This window comes from Astyanax mexicanus, chromosome 18 (genome assembly GCF_023375975.1).
Source record: "Astyanax mexicanus isolate ESR-SI-001 chromosome 18, AstMex3_surface, whole genome shotgun sequence".
Taxonomy (NCBI): domain Eukaryota; kingdom Metazoa; phylum Chordata; class Actinopteri; order Characiformes; family Acestrorhamphidae; genus Astyanax; species Astyanax mexicanus.
The window spans coordinates 20,355,553-20,376,481 of record NC_064425.1 but is presented as its reverse complement, the minus strand read 5'-3'; the positions used below and the strand labels follow the sequence as shown (position 1 = coordinate 20,376,481).

The window sequence follows — 20,929 nt, the reverse complement described above, 5'->3', positions numbered from 1 at the left end:
TTTATTTGTGGATCTCAATCAATCATCGCCATTACATCCAAGACAGGCTAATGTCTCCAAACAGGCAAACTATTCAACCTAGCTAGTTATTATGAAAATCACAAACAAATGCCAAAGCACAAATCACATGCTCGGCAGCTTCAGATGACAACAGTCTGGGGCATAGTATAGTAAAGGGAAATTCCACTCACGTCATTGAAACTCCATTGATTGAATTTCCAATATATGTAAACAGCTATTAAATTAAATCAGCCATTAACACACAGGTGAAGTGAATTATAGTACTCTATAATAATGGCATCTGTCAAGAAGTGGATATACTAGACAGCAAGTGAACAACAGTCCATTCCTGAAGCTGATGTCTTGTGTTGAAAGCACAACTACTTACAGGACTAAAAGGATCTGCTCTTATCTGGGATCTACAAGGATCTGTGTGGAAGGATGCATAGTAGAAATATAAACCGATAAGAATTTGTAATCACTACTATTTTGCCTGACAAAGCTTAGCTTGAACCATATTTTGAAAAATAAATATATATATATATATATATTTTTTTTTTTATATATATTTATGGCAAATAAGACCATAACTGAATTAAGCAACCTTAAAAATGCCTTATTTTAATACACTAAAAACAAAACAAAGGTAAAGAATTAGTTTTGTTTTAGAGATTCCACAAGTTTAATCCACCAGAAGTGCATCAAGCATCTAAAGTATAACAAATGTGTAAAGAGAAACTTGCCGTACAATCAGATGCTCTTTTAATTTTATGGAAAGATTATTTCTTCTAGTTAAAATCTAAAGTAAATGGCAGAATTTATTCACTTATTCACAGAACAGAGACAATTTTTCTGCAAAAGCAATAATTTCCAATACAGCATCAATCAGATTTTATACGACACCACAGAGAAAAAATCCCTTCCAGAACTTCAGTCCATTTCCCTTTATTTCAGTGTAGATTTAAGGCAATTAATAAGTAATCAGCTCAGCTTGGATTCAGTATAAAGGCCTCACATTTTTGTTCGGTGTTGAATGTTTACAGTATAAATGGATGTCTTTAAGTACACTGCTGTAGCACAAAGCAGCAGCAGTGACACAAACATATGCACACGCACACACCCAACATTTCTTACCTTTACTTTTTCTTTCATTCAAGCCAAAAACAGTGCATCTACTAGCAGGCACTTTTACTTTGAACAGATGACTTCTAACATATTAGAACTGGAATTGTTAGCAGATCTGTTTCACCATGTTTTTATATATATATATATATATATATATCTTCCAGTTAACATGAGCAGCAGCATCTCCTTCCACACTTCGAAAGGTGCAGCAGCAGTTTAAAGCATCACGCTGTAAAAATCCTCTATCACCCGGCAGCAAAATGTACAACTCTACAAAAACTATGTAAATGCTAGGATTGCCAGCAGTCATTATTAACACTTCAACTAAACATCTGCTGGGAAGTGTACCACTTCTAGACCACCGAGTTGCGAGTTGGAGCAGGAGAGCCAAGTAAGTGACAAACATCTGGTCTTCAAAAAGCTGTGTTTATATGTTAGACGAGATTTTTTTTTAAAAATTATTTTAGCTTTCTGTTCAAGAGCTGGTTCAGGATCGGAAAACGTGCACGGCCCGAACCACGTACTGTCTGCAGATGGGGCATTCGTTCATGCGCTTGCCGCACTTTGTGCAGGTGACCATATGTCCACATTCCAGGAGCACGCAGTCGATTGGTGAGTCCATGCAAATCTTGCACAGGTTTTCTTCACCGCTCTGTCCAACTGTGGTGTCTGAAAGAAGCACAGTAGAGGAGATTCTTAATATTCTTAATTGCATTAACATGCAACATACTACACTGACATGTCAAAAGTAATCTGTATCCCATGACATTTATCATGTCCCATGGAAGCTAAAGAACATTGCACTGATCTGTGATGTATGCAAGCGACTGCACTGAATGTGGATGTGATTTCTGCCATGGACTAAACTAGCCAAACACCACAAGCCATGATAATTACCACTAGAGCTGCAACGATTAGTCGGAGTAATCAACAACGTTGACTATTAAAAATTAAAAGTCGTCGTGTCGTTAAAGTGTGATGGTGCGAGAGAAACGGTGCACAATTTGAACTTGTTCTTTTATATTACCCATGGTGAGTTAAATCACTGCAGAAAGCTGCTGAGTTTAAACCGGCTTCACTCCTTCATTAACATCCTGCTGCATCACATTCCTACTAAACCTGGAATTTTGAGGGGTGGATTGAATCCGGTGTGCTTAAGCAGGAATCACACACTGCTGTGCAGGATTCCTCCCCCGATGGCCTCCTCCAACTAATGACAGGGGGCTGTTGTAGCTATTAAATAGCCTGTTTATTCAGCCTTAGTATTGCTTCACCAAACAAAACGTTGTGTTTTTTTTTATATAGAGTGAGGTGGGAACAGATTCCTTTGTCAGTACTGTTTATCTACAGATTTGAGTAGTCGGGTAGAACTGCAACATAATGGACAACACTACTGCCCATATATATGGAAAATAAATAACCATCCAGGATACAAGCAGGACATGCCATGCTAGCGTCAATAATAGCTCTTTACTGTATTTCTTGGGAACCTGAAGGCAAGAGATGAGATCTTTGTTTTGATAAGTCCTCTAAAGTCCTTTTCACATAGTCAAGGAAATTGGCAATTGCTAGGTGTAAGCTAGAAGATGAGGTACTATCCACAGACATATGATTTAACACACAAAGTCAAGATTACTCAGTTGCTCAGGTACAGTGCTACAGCACCTGTCAAATGATAGGTATGTCAGCTTTACAAGGATTTGTTGGCTTGTGTTTGCACCTCAACTCCTCTTACTTTATTAACAGAAAATGCTTGATCTGATCGGGGCTTTAAATGATGAACCAATGTCCGTTCAAACTAGTCTTTCATAAAGCCATGAGGCTTCTAATGCATTTAAGCAATAATACATGAGAGGGAGTGCTATAACAAATCTAGAGTATATTATTGCAGTTATATCACAGTTCCATTATTGATGTTTATTGAAAGATTTCGAGTTTTGAGTTAAAGAGGATGAGAAAATACGATCCGTTTGGTTATAAAATTATGCGCAAGTTAAAATAGTTTCATTGTTGCTCTGTGTGTAGCTGCTGCACTGTTTGGCTTGTAAACGCTGCATCATTGCTAGGTTGCCTGTATGTGGCGGAGTAATACATAGGGAGCTGATACCAGCTGATAATGGCACTAATAGAGTGCCTTTCAGCCAATCACATTGCAGGGTCAGAACTAACTGTGGTATTATTATGATAATTCAACGTATCCCATATAAAACTTACCCGTTCCATCACTGGTATTGGAAACTGCAAAAGAAATGAACAATGCATTAGGAAAATGAAAATAAAAAGTATCCTATTAAACCACAAACTGCTTTAACTCTTTGTTCCAGTAATTAGTATAACACATAACCACAAGGATTGGCTAATCTTTGTCTAGTAGTTGCTGAACAAGTTTTGGTCATGGTTTTTGGTCATGTGAAAAACTGAGGAAGTACTGCCATAAACTGACATATTTAGTGTCACTGCTATTTGTTGTTCCCCAGAAATTAAAAATCGGGCCAGATCTACCTTTTTTTAAACTTTACTGACTAAAAATAACTGCAACAACATATAATTCCTCGACACAGCATCTATTAAAATCATATAATATGGAGCAAAAAAAAAAAAACACACATTACAAACAGAATTTGAGATTTGAGGCAGAAATGTGTTAGAAGGTAAGAGTCCAGCAATATTCAAACTGAACCTAAATGCGTATTTGATGACACTCCCCCAATTACTTTACACCCCCTCTCCTTTATCCAAGTTGTTTGGTTAAGGTTACTCATTAACGAGTGTGTGTGAACATCAGCATGAATGCATGTCAATCTGTATGTAAGCTCCTCATTGTTTATAGCTTTAGTATCATTGATCATAGCAAGTTGTATTATTTTACAAACAATTAGTTTGAAAAAAAGAACTGCTTATTGCTGAGGTAATTTCCTCACCCAAGTTCTGCAGATCCTTCTGGTCGTGGTAGAGACGTGTGACTCGCTCCATCAGTTCCCACTTTTCACAGCAGCCTTTGTAGTTGACAAAATTCCTAGCTAGGATTTCCTTTAATTGGCGCACACTCAGAGCCTCAATGTCCTCCACTGAATTCAGGTCTGACAGCGACGCCCGACGTCCAGGAGGCAAAACCTCCTCAGAGTCTGAAGACTGAGGAAAAGAGGTTTAAATTAAATCAAGCTCTTTCTTTTGCCTGCATCGCATTTATCATATTAGTTTAATGCACCCTTCAACCGGTATGAATCTAAGAGCAAGTTGTTTGTGGAGAAACTCTAATTTTACGTTTTAAACATAACAAAACATTAAACTCAGCAACAGACTTTCACTTGGGGAGGCTGTTACGGTTATCGCAATCTAGTTCACCACTTCCTCCAAGCAAAACTGAAACCACAACACACCACTTGCAAAATGCAGGCAACCATATTTCTTGTTACTTGTTGCTCACTAATGTGGCAGAATGCTGTTCACTGCTTTGCTCTTCTTTGCACACATCTATTTAAAGATTTTCAGTGATTATTCTGATCAGTCCAACTGACATATATTTATATAAAAATTACAAACTTATCACATTAACGGTGATAGGAACAAGAGATCCAACGTGTAAGGCTTTCTAAAATATTTTTTTGAGACAAGCCTTTGAAAGAAGTAATGTTAACACCATTTAACTATTACCAATTAGTAGTATGACAATTTGCTCAGTCTATAAAACTTGGTGTGATAAAAAACATCACATTCTCTCTTAACATCCTGGAGGTAACTAAGAATCTGCTTAAGAATAAATGATGTAAAATATTTGGGGCTTTTGCCTCCTTTGCAGACACACAGGCTGAAGGTTATGCCTTAACATTAAAGAATGTAATTTGTTAATGCTGAATTAGTAATTAGTTGAGTTCATTCTTACTCGAAACTTGGTTGAAGATATTTCATAGCTCAATCATTTATTATAGCCTGCATTCCTTCATGTATTTTCAGAATATGTATGGAAATGCAGAATATAAAACACCTAGTAATTTTATGCGTACCAGAATTACATTTGTATAAAAGTCACATAAAAAATATTTAAAAACAACCAAGAACATAAATTATAACAAGTGAATTAACATATCTGTGGAACTTTTTAATTATCCTTTAAGTAATAAACTAATAGTACTTCAACATTTTTAGGGTAGTTCAGTAAGGGTGCATCTACGCAAAATAGTGCTGATATCATAGTCTAGAATAATGCGAATTCTACACCATTAGGCCCCAGGCTCTGGATGCAAATATCATCTCATCTGTGACATAGCACGTGAAACAGGAAATTAGAACCGTTTATAATAAGGTCTGCCTGTTAAACTGTCAAAGTGTCCCACTTAACCAAAGCCAAAAGCTTATATTCAGTTGTGTCTCATGAAAATCTGCAGAGTTGTGACTTTTATACAGCTTTTATTTTTTCAGATTGGGTTTCAAGTTTAGGTTCATGTCTTAACAAGTATAACTGGTTGCACAAATAAAATCCAATCCAAACACAGTTATTTGCTATAAACCTGATGCTTTTCTTGACTCTAGAAACAGTTTATTTATTAAACAAATATTTGCCTATCCTTTGACAAAATTGAAAGGTGGTTACTTTATAAAAACTCCATAATTTAAATGCTAAACAGAGCTGTTTTTGTCAGCCATAAGCTTGTTGTTTGTTTTCAATGAGAGAGAGGCAAATCCCTAGACAGCTAATCAGCTGCACTGCAACCATTCAAAAGGGAATCTGCACACGACAGAGTAGAAAAAAGAAGAAGCAGCAGAAGTAGAAAATCCAGAAAGTCCAGCCTTGTGTTATTTGGTGTGACATTCTGATGACAGGCTTGGTCCCATGATAAACACTACATGAATAGCATGTGACCAACAACATTCAATGTCAACATTTCTGACTGAATGAGAGGCAAAGGCATGTTAATTGTTGCAATAGATGCATGCACATGCAAACGAAAATAATTGTAACTTGATTAGATCTCTGGGCATGCCTTTGTGCTCAGTTTTATATTACTGGCAGTCAGTAAAGGCAGTTTGGGCACTTTTCCATTGCATGGTACTAACACCGCTTGACTCAACTCTAGTTCAATTTGCTTTTACATTAGGCAAGTTTTGTACTAAGTATCTGGGAACCAGGTACTTTTTAGCAGTTGTTCACTCAGTGTCCCAAGAGAGATAAATATGGACTAAAACAGGGGTCGGCAATACATTTGATATTTTCCAAGCCATTACGTGGTGGGCCACAAAAAAATATTCTGCTTTGTAAAATGAAGTGTAATGAGATGGAGTGCTACAGACTAGTAGCTCTCCAGCCCAGAGGGTTGTTGAACCCAATTGCAGAACAGTTGATATCAAAGCAGGTAAACCCCCCCAAAAAATAAAAATAAATAAATAAATAAATAAATGAACAAATCGCTCCTCATGCTGGATCAAACCCGTGTAATCAGGGTTGATATCCAATATACTACTGCTGCCCCGGATAGTGAACTGAAACATGGCTGGGAAAAAAACGCCCTTATAAGGAGAAAAACAAGAACGGGTGGAAACTAAAGTCACGCCAAGCACAACAGAGAAACAGGAGAGGAACGTAAATAAAAGCTTGCCAGAGAAGCATTGTGTTTTGTTTTTCTTTAATTATCGTTCATTATAGTTCAAACAACCTCATAGGCCAGATGTTGCATGCTTGCGGGCCACATCTAAAACATGAGGTGCAAACCTCGCACCACTCAATATAAATCTAATCAGATTTTTGCTTTTCTATTAGGCAATTTTGGTACCAAGTGAGTTTAGTAGGGTCTAAAACATAATGTTTAAACCTTATAGAGAACTGATTGGCCAGATACAACAGAACCTCTGAAATCTATTTGTAGCATCTTCAACCTACAGTACCAATCACATTTGCTTTACTCTGACTCATGTTCTTTATCTGACAAATGTTCTTTGGACTGTTGGCAGACGAAGATGAAGATAAAATTCATGATTGTGATTGTGGGGCAGTGGGGGAAGCTGCGGTAGTGGAAAGCGATTACCTGGTACCAAAAAGAGAGTCGAGAAAAGTAGTGTAAATACCATGCAGAAATCTACTGGCTTCACAATTTGATTAAGTCAGACCATCACGGGATATTAGGACCTTCAAGCCAAGGTGATGACTAACCCAAACTAAGATGATCTTTCACTAAACTCAAAACCTCTGACTCAAGTAACAACTAAACAATCACAGATAAACAGCTATTATTTGCATACAAGACGTATACAGAGAGATCCTTCTGTTCAAGTACGTGTCTGAAACAAAGCTGAAAATTCCCCTAAAGAGACCACAGATACCACAGGATACCCAGTAAGCTTGTATGCAATGTAGATTCTGCTGTGATAAGAGAAAGAGAAATCATGAAAGCACCATCAAACAATCTGTCAACTATTATAAGAAAACTGAGTAAAATATTTACAATAAATAAATCTTTATATTTAGCCAACAGAGAGTGGACAGTGTTTCCTTGAGGATTTTTTTTCAGTAGAAGTGGAAACAATTATCTTAATTTTTGTTGATTTTTAGTTTACTACATAATTTGAAAACACTAACCATCCCTTTCATTCTGTCAAAATTTCTTGATTAATGGACCAATAGAAATTCTACTAAATTACCCGATTTATTTTTTTTTTGTTTTGTTTTTTACTTCCATCGACAGTTATGAAGGTTTTCTCTCTCTCTTTTAAAGTTGCTGTTTCAGAGATGTATGTTTTTCATTGGACTCATTGGATCATCATTTTTATGCTACTAACATCTAAATATAAATTAAAAATATTAAATTACATATAAATTAATCATTCAGCATTATTATCACACTTAGTATCAGTTGATTCAGATAGCTGACAGATACAAGCTGTACAGGGTGACAACCTTAATGTTAGCTAAGGTAACGTAGCCTTAGCATCTGTTTGTTTACAAGAAGACGGGCTGCCTTCATCCGTAAATTTTTAGTCACATGTGATCAACTGTGGCTTTTTGTAGTCTTGATACGGCTTCATTATATGGTACTCTCAAAATGCTGCATGGTGCGTTGTATTGGGCTGACAAATCAAACAGTGCTCATGAAACCCCTGCATGTATCTCCATTTTCGTTTAAAATGAAAAGACCTCTGCAGAATTTTGTAAATGTGATTTCTTTACATCTCATACAATTCTGAAGCAGCAGATGCAATAATAAATGAATGTACAGGAATATCAGTTACTATTATTAAATGTGAAAACTCCTCTCTTACGCTCCTTTTTAAAACATGCCTTTCAAGTCCTTAAAATTATTACATGCATCTATTTATTTCAGGAAACTGGTTTTCTTGCTAATAAGCATGTGAAGCCACTCTGCTTATTAGATACAATGACCTGTTATAGGTATAGTATTAATAGCTGAGAAAGAGCAAGGTTCCAATTCAGAGGGCATTTAAACAGCAGGTTTAACAGCAGGTTTGAGGCCATGATTAAAGTGAACAGGTTGAAGAGGAACCAAAAAGCAAATCATGATTCAGTCCAGTTACAAAGGCTAGCTAGGAACTAACTGAAGGAGAGGACGTCAAGATCTCAAAAATGTTCACCAGCTTAATCTTGTTCCAATTGCACTTTACACTGCATAGTTTTGTTTTCCAATCCAGCATCCTCTTCTTCATATTAACTTCCTAGCTGAATCGCAGTGAAAAGAAGATGAGAGCACCGGCTTAAGTCTACTTTAAGTCTACCTGAGACTCCTGCTCCCCCTGAAGCTCTGTCTCCACCTCAATATGAGCTGGTTCCTCTGCCACTGATGGGCTCTAAAGGTCAAAAGTCACACAGCCAGAGTCATCCATGCAGCCATTCTCTATTATTTGCAATGCATGACCATTAAAGGATATATATCACATACACCAGTTGATCAGCTAAAGCATTTCAGTTTACAATGGGACACTTTTACTGTTAGCAATCTCATATTTGTAATTCTTTTTTGTTGTTGCAAATACTGTATATACCAAAAAACTACACAAACAATACAGAAAAAAATAGTGCAATAGGATAGACTAGATAGACTTTCATTTAAGTCAAAACTAAAACAGCTAACTTGCTGAAGCTGTTTATGATCCACTCAGCAACATTTAACCCAAATATGATGACCAGACACCTAACAGCTATGTTGCTGTGGCTGTTTATGGTCAGATCAGCAAAACTTAATCCAAACAAGAAGATCTGACAACTAACAGCTAGGTTGCTGTTCCCTATGCCACAAGCTCTTCACAGGGGTTATCAGGTAGTCAGTGTTTTGCTGAATATTACCGTACTACTCTGAGGCCAATACAATATCTAGCTTTTTATTTTGCTTTTAGAGATATAGGCCATACTGCATTGTAAACCACACTAATTTTGTCTGTGTGAATTAGCTGAACATCTGAATAGGGTTTAAACAAGTCAAACAAACATACCTCGGCTGATCAACTGAATTTAAATACACAAAGATCTAGGCTAACACTAACATCATAAGAGAAACTGTTAATGTGTGTTTTGACTCTTCATGAAAGAAAATATTGAAGAAAACATGTAGAGATCCATTCATATTACTTAAAAACAAATTTAGAAATGACCGGGGCTATGATCTCTCAGAGCTGCTGGTTAACGACCTTTCCTCTAACATTGTAAACGCGAGTTTGCTGACAGTATTGATGGGTTTATTTTAAATCAGGCAGAAGCAAAAACTGCCCAGGGGTTCCTTGGGGATTGAGCATGTGTGTGCTCGTCTACTGCTGTTGTGTAGAAAATAAAAGCATTTCTCTTGTTCACTGACCCTAGTTAAGTGAGACTGGGACAAATTCAAAAGTTCCATTCCTCACAGGGGTAAATCATACACTTTTACTTTTAATCACTACATGCTTATTGAAAAAAAAAAAAGTTCAAAAAATGTTTTTGCCTAGAATGTAGGATGTCAGCAGTAATGTCAGGTTTCTTTTTCTGCTTACCTGCTCATCCCCTGTTGCCTGTGACTGTGAAGGCACTTCGGTCGTAGCACTGCTCCCTGTGCGGGGTTGGTGTTGCGGTTGCGTTGTTGCTGGGGTTGGTACAGAGGGGGCTTCCTGTTCAGATGAGGGGGTGAGATCGTTCAATGGGGTTGGTGTGGAGGTGTCAGAGGTAGGTGTGTGCTGGCCAAGAACCAGGTCAACAAGTTCCTCCTTCTCTCTGCACATTTGTGTAGGAACTTCATGTAAGTGCAAATAGTCCCGCAAGTCCTTTACTTTTAGCTTCATTAACTCCGCCCGCTCAAACATCGTGCCATGGAAGCGATGACAGGTATGGCACATTCGTGGATGGGCCTCCCTTTGTGCAGAACAGTGGCCACAAAAACTCTTCTTGCAGTCCACACATATATGCTGTGACGAGTAAAAGTAGTAGAAGTAATATTGTTTAGTTTTGTGAGCTGTTAATATAAAGCACTATAGAATAACAGAAATAGAACTGTTTCTAAAGTGTAAGCTCATTTAACAAATGGAATTAAATGGAACATTATTAAAAGGTAGTGATGGGCGATAATAGCCTGAAATGGTTTAATACAACAAACAAATAAAATCGTAAAAATCGCCCAGCACTTATTAGAGGCTATTGTGTGGTCACATGATTGAGAAATATGTCCAACCATTCTATTGTACAAAGTTAAATTTTACAATGGTCAAAGTATTTTGTGGAATAAACAAATACTCTGTAACTCTCTCAACCCTGGACTGGCAGACACTATGCCCTGTAGGATTCTACTGATTTTCATTACCTTCCTGGCACGATTATCAAAGGTTCCTCCACAGGCCTTGCATGTGTGGTCTGGGGGTGGTGGAGATGGATAGCTACTGTAGCCAGAGTTGGTGTACGCCTGGTTACGTGAGTTGGTTCTAATTGTATTGTTTTCTTCCACGGTGGATGAGTCCAAGCAGAACCAGTTACAACAACTGGCCCACATACTCCACGCTTACTGGAAAGGAAAAAGGAGAGAAAGTGAAATCAAGTTTAATGTAATTTTTTTTTTATTAGTGCAGCAGTTTAATATTTTATATATTTTTATATGCTACTGGCTGCAATTTCAAAAACCACCGATCAAAACTAGGCAAGAACACTGCCATTAAAATGACCAGCCTTTCCAATACATGCAATACAAAAAAATGCATGTCCACCCGGAGGACAACAGTTTACTGTGATGGAGATCAATACGTTTTTCCATGCACTCCAAACTACAAAGCCACTCATATCCCACTACTTACTAATCACAATATGTACACAAAAATGGTCATGGTGAAATTATGGTCATGGCCATATGCTGTTCAGTAAGTCAATAATGATACAAGAATTTACATAAAATCCAATTTTAACGCTTCTGTCCTTTTTAATAAATGTCTTCATTAGACATCAACCATTAGCTGCTGCCTTATGAGCTCATGTTTTCAAAAAAGAGAACACTTGTAAAACTTGTCTTAATAATTTAAGACATATATTTGAACATATTTAAATAATTAACCTTATACAGAAAACTTCAAATTTAACTTGCATCACTGCCTCATAAGGAAGCATACTCATAAGGAGTCTGAGAAGCACAGGTCAGGACTGGCTGGTTTGCCTTTAGGCTGTCTGCAGAGCAGTGTGCAGTTTGGCGCTTGGCTGCTGAAGTAGGACTCCTATCATTTATTCAGAGACTGTGTGCAGGCTGAGATACAGGAGCCCTGCAACTCTCCTCCTACTAGGATGACAATCATTCTGAACTGCAGATAAAAAGCAAAGCAATTTTTCTCCACATTTTAACACCTTCATCTACATCTATACAATATTCTGCAAGGCTCTTCACCCTGTTTAATACACAGAAGAGACTACAATTACTACAGTTACAAATACTGGAGAGAACAGGCAAACAATAATCCCAGACCTTAAAACTGTTTGGGGGACAGGGATTGAGCCTAGTCATAGAATAAAAAAATCATTTAAATAATAACTGTCTGGGAAACTGCTAATTTATTCATATCCCAAGAAATAAAGTCTAAGGAGTCTAATGTAGTCAGAATTTGGGGATTGTAAAATAATATGTATAGTATTGTAGTTTTCTGAATTGCTGTAAAAGGACTTGCATTTTAGCTCATGACTAATGCTTTAGGGTAGATTTTGGTTTTTAATACAAATTAAAGCCATTCTTAGTTTTGCTGTACACCAAAATGTAGCGACTTGAGATGCAGTAGTATTACCAAAATCAAAAAGGAATATTATGAATCATTACATTTCTATTAGATACTAAGTAGGCCTGTCACAATAAATGACACAATAAATGATTGCTTTGTTATGCTAATTTATCATCATTACGTCAGTGCAACAAACTGGTCTTAAAACGACAATAATATGGTTTATCGCCGTTATTTTGTAACACATATTATCCGGTAAAAAATAGTTATTGTGACAGGCCCAACACTACAGCAGTGAATACATATGCATAACAATCTGACTGTACAAATACAGCACATACACCAATCAATCAGCCATAACATTAACACCACATTGCTTCTAAACTGACTGTCCATTTCACCAACTCCATAGACTATACAACTCTGTTCTACCACCCACACCAGCACAACACACAATCACAGTCAGTATCACTGCAGTGCTGAGAATGACCCACCACCCATATAAAACCTACTTTGTGGTTTTCCTGTGAAAAGGATCAAAAACCATGCAGAGAAACAGAAGGACTACAATCTGTAAAGTACACAACTACAGAATATATGCTAAATGGAGATGATAAAGAAAAAGAATTACAAGTACAAGGACTATAGAAACAAAGAAGGGGTGTTAATATTATGACTGATTTTTTGCTTTTTATTTACAGTGTAAGCATCTGAATTGTTATTACTGTACCTCTTGGAAGTTTAGGGGAAACTGGAAAATGCTGTCCTCTATGCAGCTGGAAAAAATTACCACACAGTCTGATGACATTTTAGATGACAGAAAGTCCAGACTGCACAATATTACTTTTTCTCTTTTTCTAAAACTTATATTAAAATCCTTTAAAATTAAATTGTTTTTATTTTACATTTGAATACTATTTGGCTTATACATTTGTTGCTATTATGCTCAAACTACACAAGCACTGTACACAATGTGTACAAAAGCACAGGTAATCTCTATACAGCTCCGTTTTATAATATACAGTTTATTACAATCATTTGTCAGGCTATTCACTGTATGAGGAACACATGAATTTGAAAAAACTCCAAATTGTGCCTTGTCATTTTCAAATACAGAAAACAATGTATACTTAGAGTTCACCTAACAAACTACAAACAAACAAACAACAAACAAAGATATTTAGAAATCAAGTAAGTACAAGTAAATAATTAGCTGTATGTAACAATATGCTAAAAAGATTCAATATGTTTCTTGCTGCCTGGAGATTAACAGAAATGATGAACAGTAAACATACCAACAAAATGATACACTCAGAAGAACACTTATATACACTTATTATTATACACATTATAACTGGAATCAGCTTCAATTCTTTGCATCATGGATTCCACATGACCTTATAAATTACCAATGTTCCATTTTGACCACATCCCAAAGGTGGAAACAGATCTGGTGTTTGGGAACATCAGTAAAGAACACTGAACTCACTGTCATTATAATGAAACTAGTCTGAATTGACTTCTGCTTTAAAACATAATGCATAATCAGTATGTGAAATGAACAAGTTCAGAGTGAGTCAAGAAAATATTAACCATACCATTACACCACCTCCACCAGCATCATCTACTGACACAAGGCATGCATTAATTCATGCAGTAGGCACAAAGCTGTGCCACACTGTGTGATTAGCATGAATTGAGCATGCCCGAACACAACAGTTTACATATTTCCTCACTAAATACTAGCACTTTCCAGACATTTTCCAAGGGCAATATTTTGGACATTTGCAGGGTATTAAAATCCCAAATTCAGCTGTTTCTATTTTTTCAAGCGATAGAGAAAGCTAGAAAGAGGAGCCATAACCACAGCAAGCAGATTGGAGGGTATGGCAAACTAATCATTGACTAATCACCTAATCCGAAAAATAATCGCCAGATTAGTCAAACACCAAAATACTCATTAGTTGCAGCCCTAGATGTAGAGAATTTGTGCACACAGCAGCCTCAGCTTTCTGTTCTTGGCTGACAGCAGGGGAACATGAAGAGGACGTCTACCTTTGTTGCCCAATTGCCTCAAGGTTGGGTGTGCTGCACATTCTTAGATGCTTTTCAGATCACCAGAGTTTTACAGACTAAATCAATCTCTCAGAGTTCCCATAAAAATTGTCAACTCCAGCCAGTTTTTATCAACAAGACATTCTGACTGCAGAACTGCTGCTGAATGGATGTTTTACTTTAGAGCACAATATGAGAAAACTCTAAAGACTGAAGTGCTGAAAATCCCAGGAGATTAACAGTTCTTGAAATACTAAACCAACTAACACACTGGTTGCTGAGATCACATTTTATTTCCCATTCTGAATATAAAAAGTGAATGTTACCTAAAGATTAACCTATTGTGCCTTTCTGTGAAAAGAACTACGACATACGAGAACATCAACAAAGATCCACACTATTGTGGATAATGTAAACACCGATTATGTAAGCTTACAAACAATGGTGAGGCCAAGGTGACGTTAGCATTTTCTCCTTGAGAAATCCTCAATGGAAAGCCCATGTGTCTGCAGCTTGGTCACAGATCACATGTTTAGGCAAAACACTAAAGACAATGCGAAAACAAACTGAGGTTTCAAATAACAAGGAAGCAGAACGAGAGCAGGGCAAGCCTGTCCCTCAATGGTTCTCTATTAATAGCCAGCAGTGGTAACCCAAGTCACTTACAAAGACACACACCTGCTTCCATGGAGACAGATTCACCTGGCAATGTAGCGAAACCTTACAAAGAGGGAGAGGGAACAGCAGTAGGATAAGTGACCGAAGTGTCGGCTTGCAACAATAACTGTTTTTGTTTGGACAATACAAATAGTCTCAGACAGAAAAATGATATTTAAAATGAAGGTCCAGTCTCATTTCACTTTTCTGTCTTCTCATGCCTAGGGGTAGGGCTTCGCAACTTGTTGATAGAGTGAATTTTTGAGGGTGGCCCTTCAAACGGAGGGCTATAATAAATCACTGGCAAGACTGAGGTACAAGTGACTAAAAAATATGATAAACACTATATTACAATACTTTATTGTGTAGTTAAAATGTTTTATGACCATTTTCCTCAGAAGCATAAACAATATGCTACTAGCGTGACTAAGTAGCTAGGTAAATGGTGCAACAGACAGCAGATGTTGCATCATTTAGGGTGAAAAGGAAAAATAAATTATTTCTCAAAGTTATTAAGGGTTGTACAATAATAATAAATAATTGCTGTCCCATCTAGCCCCTTTTTAAAGGCATACAATAGCATAAATTAAGTCCAGCATTAAAGACACACTCAAATATAATCTCATCATAAAAAGGCACATAAGCAAAAGTATTTAGAATCTCTATAGCAGCTGTGCCAACAGAAAAGCTCTCAAGCAATGGTTCTGTGAAGCAGTTGAACTGCATTCTGTGTGCTGAGTTCCTGAGCTCAATCCAATATCTTTAAGAGGAGTTTAAGAAAATGGGTGATTGTGGTCAAGAACTAATCATTACATATCAGCTCATCTGATCTCACTAAGAGCCCGTACACTGGTCCAGCTTGTGGTTTAAGTATCAGGATTATATCTGGATAAAGCCACTACATAGTAATGCAAGTGTAAATTAACCTAAAACACATTTAAAACATACAAATTCAGTCACACTACTTAAGAAGTGGTCTGAGACGTATGTCGGTCACATGCTATAGAAGTATAAACACATCCATCTCTCCAAAACACACTCAACAGCAAATACTTCTCCCAGTTTAACTAAAACATCAGTTGGAACTGCCAGATAACTAAATTTACATATTCCACTCCTCACAGAGCATTAAATAGAGACGCATTTGACTGTCGCCGTCAATGCACATCACTAAACCCGCCTCAGGATATAATCCAGACAATAGTCACATGTAAAAATGACCAGGGTTTAAGAAGCTAAACCCTCACAGTAAAATTGCCCAACAATCAGTGTAAAGTCTTCCCAAAAATAGAAGCCATTACTGAAGCAATGGCAGCATAAACTCACTATTCACAGCTTTAATTTCATAAGACACATTAATTGAAGCACATATCTATAAACCTTTGGACATATAGCATGATGAGGAAGCAGCCAATAAACTACTCTACACAACAGGATGCAATCAGAATGGAAGCAAAAGGGAAATGGAAACCATTTCAAACCCTTTTCTACTGCGGTTAGTGCAGAAAATTTCCAAAAAGAAATAACTACAAGAAGTAACCTGAAGCAACATGTGCTCACTACAAAGAAAAAACATTCTTGAACAAATATTAGGTTGATATCTGCAGTGTTTCTCTCTCTCACTCACATTAGCTGGTGTCAGCAAACGTAGCAGGCTGTACAAAGTTCAACAAGGCAACAAAGGCACTCCCACAATGCCAGCTCTACAAATGATGCACTATTGTTAATGTTTCTGTACAGTCCCACAGCAGAGGCCCAAACTAACAATGGCTCTGCTTTGGCAAGACAGCTCGCAGAACAGGATGTTATTGACTGAAACCCAGCATCCATTACAACAGCTCACATCTGAAACTTACATCCTTCTGCAATTCTTACTTGTACACACTATCCAGTAGTCCTAGGCTTTTAATATCAGGTTTAAACTGTTCATTTTTTAGCCCAGTTTGAATTCCAACAATTTTGCATAAAACACAATTAGACTTTAAAACATACGAAAAAGGGGATGAACTTTGTTGGTTTGCTAAACATTTTTAAAAAGGGAGTAGCCCATGAGTCACAAGTGTATTGTAGTGACAAGGAATATGGCTTCCAAAGTTTCTGAGGTCGTTTTATCTAGAGACATGAAGTAAAACGTAGAGATGATTAGTACAATAACTATAATATATCATATTGCAGCTAAAACATGCAGAATACTGGATGTGTTCATAGAACCAAAATTCCAAAACGCCTCATATGTGCATAGTTACTTAATGTTTCATATCTGATCCGAGTGACTGATCATGAAGATTCACTTACGTTGCAATCCAAAAAGACGCATGACCTCTGCATGAGAATGATTTCAATATGCAAGGATTTTTTATTAGAGAATATCACAATAAGCACTACTCCTTTACTAATATTCAATACTTGGATTTTTGTTGTTTGAACATGCAAAATAGCTTGGTAGGAGGTTTATAAAAAAGCATGTTGGCTCAATACGGGAAACAAACAGCAAAAAGGTTTTTCCTCATGAGGAAAAACAGCCTGTTTAACTTTACACCAACAGATTACCCAACTCAAACAATTGTAAACTAAAGCTACATTACCAGTCAAAACCTTCTCATTCAAAGTTTCTCTTTACTTCTTTATTTTCTACACTGTAGATTAATATTAAAGATACTGAAACAAGTAAGGGACACATGGAATTATGTAGTAAACAAAAAAAGGGTTTGGCCTCCACACTTCCCTGACCTAAACCTAACTGAGATGGTGATTTTGGATTAGCTGGAGCACGGCTTGAAGGAAAAGCATCAACTATTGTTCAGCACCTCCAGGAACTCCTTCAAGACTCTAAGAAAAATATTCCAGGTGACTGTACCTCACAAAGACACTGAGATTAAAATACTAAAAGTGTGCAGATCTGTCCTTAATGCTAAATGTGGCTACTTAGAAGAATCTAAAGTTATAAAACATACTATAGTTTGCTTCAAGCTTTTTTTCTAAACAAAATAATTCCACATGTGTACTTGCATAATTTTAACATAGTCAATGTTAAATTTATTATGTAAATTTAATCTTTACATAAAAGAAAGAATACGCATTGAATGAAAAGATGTGTGTCCAATTTGTACTGGTACTGTAAATACACAACAAGAAGAAGAAATTGCCTAAAATATGATCAACAGCCTAACTGAGCAGTTTTTTAGTGTCCTTACCTTGACTAGGATCCAGTGATGGTCTTGTAATGATCCTTCTTTAGAAAAGTGCTCAGATGAAGCATATCAGCAGCATGGTGGGCAAGCAACACTGCGACATGAGAAATGGTGGGTGCATTTACTGCAACAGGTGATCAAAAATTCCATGACACACACACACACACACACACACAATTACACTCATTTATAATGAAACTTGATACCGTATACTATTCAACATATCATCTTACACAGCTAAGTAGAACCACTAGAGACACCATGAAACCACGTCTTCAGTTTCTAGGGAAGGTAAATGTTTAGTAACATGAATTATGTTGTTTGTAACCTAATAATGAGCATATAAACAAAACTAGGGCTGCAATAGCACGACAGTTGCTCGTTAAACCTTTAAATAATAATGTAAAAACGAAAACTATTCTTAACTAACTAATCCAGCCAGCTAACCTACTTAACTTAGGTTGACTAACTAGCTTATAGTTAGCCATTAACTAATGTAGCTAACAGACTGAACTCGAGCTGTTCAATGAGGAACTCCCACAAAAGAGAAAGAGACACACACAAAGAAAGACAGAGAGAGACCGAAGGAAAGACAGGGAGACACAAAAAGAGACAGACAGAAGAAAAAAACAGAGATACACAGAAAGAGAGAGACACAGAAAGAGAGAGAGAGATAGAGATAGAGACAAAGAGAGAGACAGAGATAAGTTGGCTAGTATACATGAACTGGCAGAGAACTAACAGTAAACAGTTTATTACCCGCAACTCCCACCCCTGACTCCAGTTTCTGGGTCTAAAGCCATGTCGCCCTGTCTCCGGGTCTTCACTCACCTCTCCGCGTTCACTCCAGCTAAGTTACTTTAGGTAGTTTATCTCCGTCTCTCCAAACTTGTTGAGCGTTTAAAAGTTGTCAGTAGTCTGTCACACACAAAATACACAAGTCCTAATCCAGTGTAGAGAGTTCCTGAGCCCAGAACGGGCTGAGATATCCAGGTTTTCTGGTTTTAGCAGCAGATACTGAATAATATATAACTTCTCCGTCCAGTCTTTCCACTTCCACTTCGAAGTTCAACGGTCCAGCCGTTATTGTTTGTGCGTGCGCGTGAACGTTTTGTAAACGTCACGATGCGTGGAACGCGCACGTCGCAAAAGGCCATGAAATAAACCTTGCGAAACAGCGCCCCCTGCCCGCTATAGGAGAACACAGCGGCATTTCCCGAATATTCTGGACATATTATCCTCAACATTATTCCTAATGTTTATTTATATTAAAAAGGCACTAAAGAACACATAAACTAAAAATATTGAGAAGGTCGCTATGAAAAACCAGTGCAAATAAGAGCGACACAGAGAGTCTGGATTAATAATAAAGATATTTAACATATCATATATATGCAGCTCTGGAATAAATTAGGAGACCACTTCAGTTTCTGAATCAGTTTGTCTGATTTAGCTGTTTATGAGAAAACAAGTTTATGAGTTCAGAAATCAATATTTGGTGGCATAACCCTGGCTTTCATGCATCTTGGCATGTTCTCCTCCACCAGTCTTACACACTGCTTTTGGATAACTTTATGCCACTCCTGGCGTAAAAATGCAAGCAGTTTAGCTTGCTTTGATGATCATCCATTTTCCTCCTGATTTTATTTCAGAGGTTTTCAATTTGCTAAAATCAAAGAAACTCATCATTTTTAAGTGGTCTCTTTTTTCCTGAGCTGTATATAATTACAAAGAGCAAAAACTTATATTAGCATTTGTACTATTTGTATACACTGCCTGGTCAAAAACACACACTCTAATATTTCGTTGGACCGCCTTTAGCTTTGTTTGTTTAAGCTTGTGCAATGTCAAGATTTATTTCCATTCAGTGTTGCATTCATTTTTCACCAAGATCTTGCATTTTCAAGGGTAGAGAGAGTCTGACTGCTGCACAAAGTCTTCTCCAGCACATCCCAAAGATTCCCGATGAGGTTAAGGTCTGGACTCTGGTGAACAATCCATGTGTGAAAATGATCTCAAGCTCCCTTTAATGTTAGTGTCAACACTAATCGTTAGACAATGATGAATAAAGGACGTTTAAAGTTTGTTTTACCATAATCAACAATAAAAGATGTAATGCAACCGAAAACGTAAGGTTTACTTAATGTTGTTCTTAGCTGAAAAAGGTTGTATGTAAATAAATAACATAATAAAACTACACGATTTTTTTTATATTTTAAGCTTGATCACTTTTTTTCCTACCATGCACGCGTTTTCCCTTTGCAGTGAAAATTAGCATTTGATGAAAACAGGGTAGAGTTGATTTTTTTAACGGAGATTAAAATTGTTAAATGTAGAATGAAATGTAGAGATAAAGCAATTAGCTCAGGGAGGAAAATTCTAAACTTATATAAAATCTGCGTTAAAAAGCTTTTTTTTTTTTTTTGAGGAAAAACAAACAACACTTGAGCACGTCTTCTTAAATCACCACATTACTGAAATGTACATAATAAATAAACCGTTAGGAAAGCAAAGTTACCCGTGGCGAACCGCTGAGTTCAGTGGGAGTGATGTGTTAATGGACAGTAAACACCAGCAAATCTGAGCACATGGCAGCGCGTCAAAATTAAGCATCTGCCAATAGGACACTGTTGTGGGCGGGGCTTGGACCTGAATTATTTCCAAGTGATTGTAATCGACACAAAACATTTTTGTATGTCCATTGCATTGGAAGCCTGTGTTAAACATGGTTACTTTTATAACTGAAA

General features: G+C 37.0%; 1 protein-coding gene across 5 annotated transcripts; it reads right to left on the bottom strand.

Annotated features, from left to right (window-relative positions):
• Positions 1–1,582: 1,582 nt before the first annotated feature.
• Positions 1,583–19,294, bottom strand: rffl (ring finger and FYVE-like domain containing E3 ubiquitin protein ligase). 5 transcript variants are annotated; one of them, XM_022675439.2, is made up of 9 exons: positions 19,014–19,293; positions 18,186–18,306; positions 13,010–13,055; positions 10,893–11,090; positions 10,093–10,500; positions 8,848–8,919; positions 4,047–4,257; positions 3,340–3,363; positions 1,583–1,794 (listed from the first exon to the last, which is right to left on the bottom strand). In XM_022675439.2, exons 4-9 carry the CDS (start codon positions 11,076–11,078, stop codon positions 1,613–1,615), a joined length of 1,083 nt encoding a protein of 360 aa, XP_022531160.2. In that variant the 5' UTR covers positions 11,079–11,090; positions 13,010–13,055; positions 18,186–18,306; positions 19,014–19,293; the 3' UTR covers positions 1,583–1,612. The 5 variants fall into 5 exon arrangements, with proteins under 5 accessions (XP_022531160.2, XP_007236802.2, XP_007236805.2 ...); XM_007236740.4 differs by having other exon boundaries at positions 18,186–18,276; XM_007236743.4 differs by lacking the exon at positions 19,014–19,293 and adding an exon at positions 18,942–18,966 and having other exon boundaries at positions 18,186–18,276.
• Between the last annotated feature and the right edge of the window lie 1,635 nt (positions 19,295–20,929).

What these genes read in the sequence shown, in the direction of transcription:
- rffl (XM_007236745.4), bottom strand. Translation starts at nt 11,078, where the DNA reads ATGTGGGCCAGTTGTTGTAACTGGTTCTGCTTGGACTCATCCACCGTG. An exon ending in AGGCAACAGGGGATGAGCAG is followed by an intron (nt 8,920 to 10,092) that starts GTAAGCAGAAAA and finishes TTTGACCTTTAG; the next exon opens with AGCCCATCAGTGGCAGAGGA. An exon ending in AGGGGGAGCAGGAGTCTCAG is followed by an intron (nt 4,258 to 8,847) that starts GTAGACTTAAAG and finishes TCTTTTCCTCAG; the next exon opens with TCTTCAGACTCTGAGGAGGT.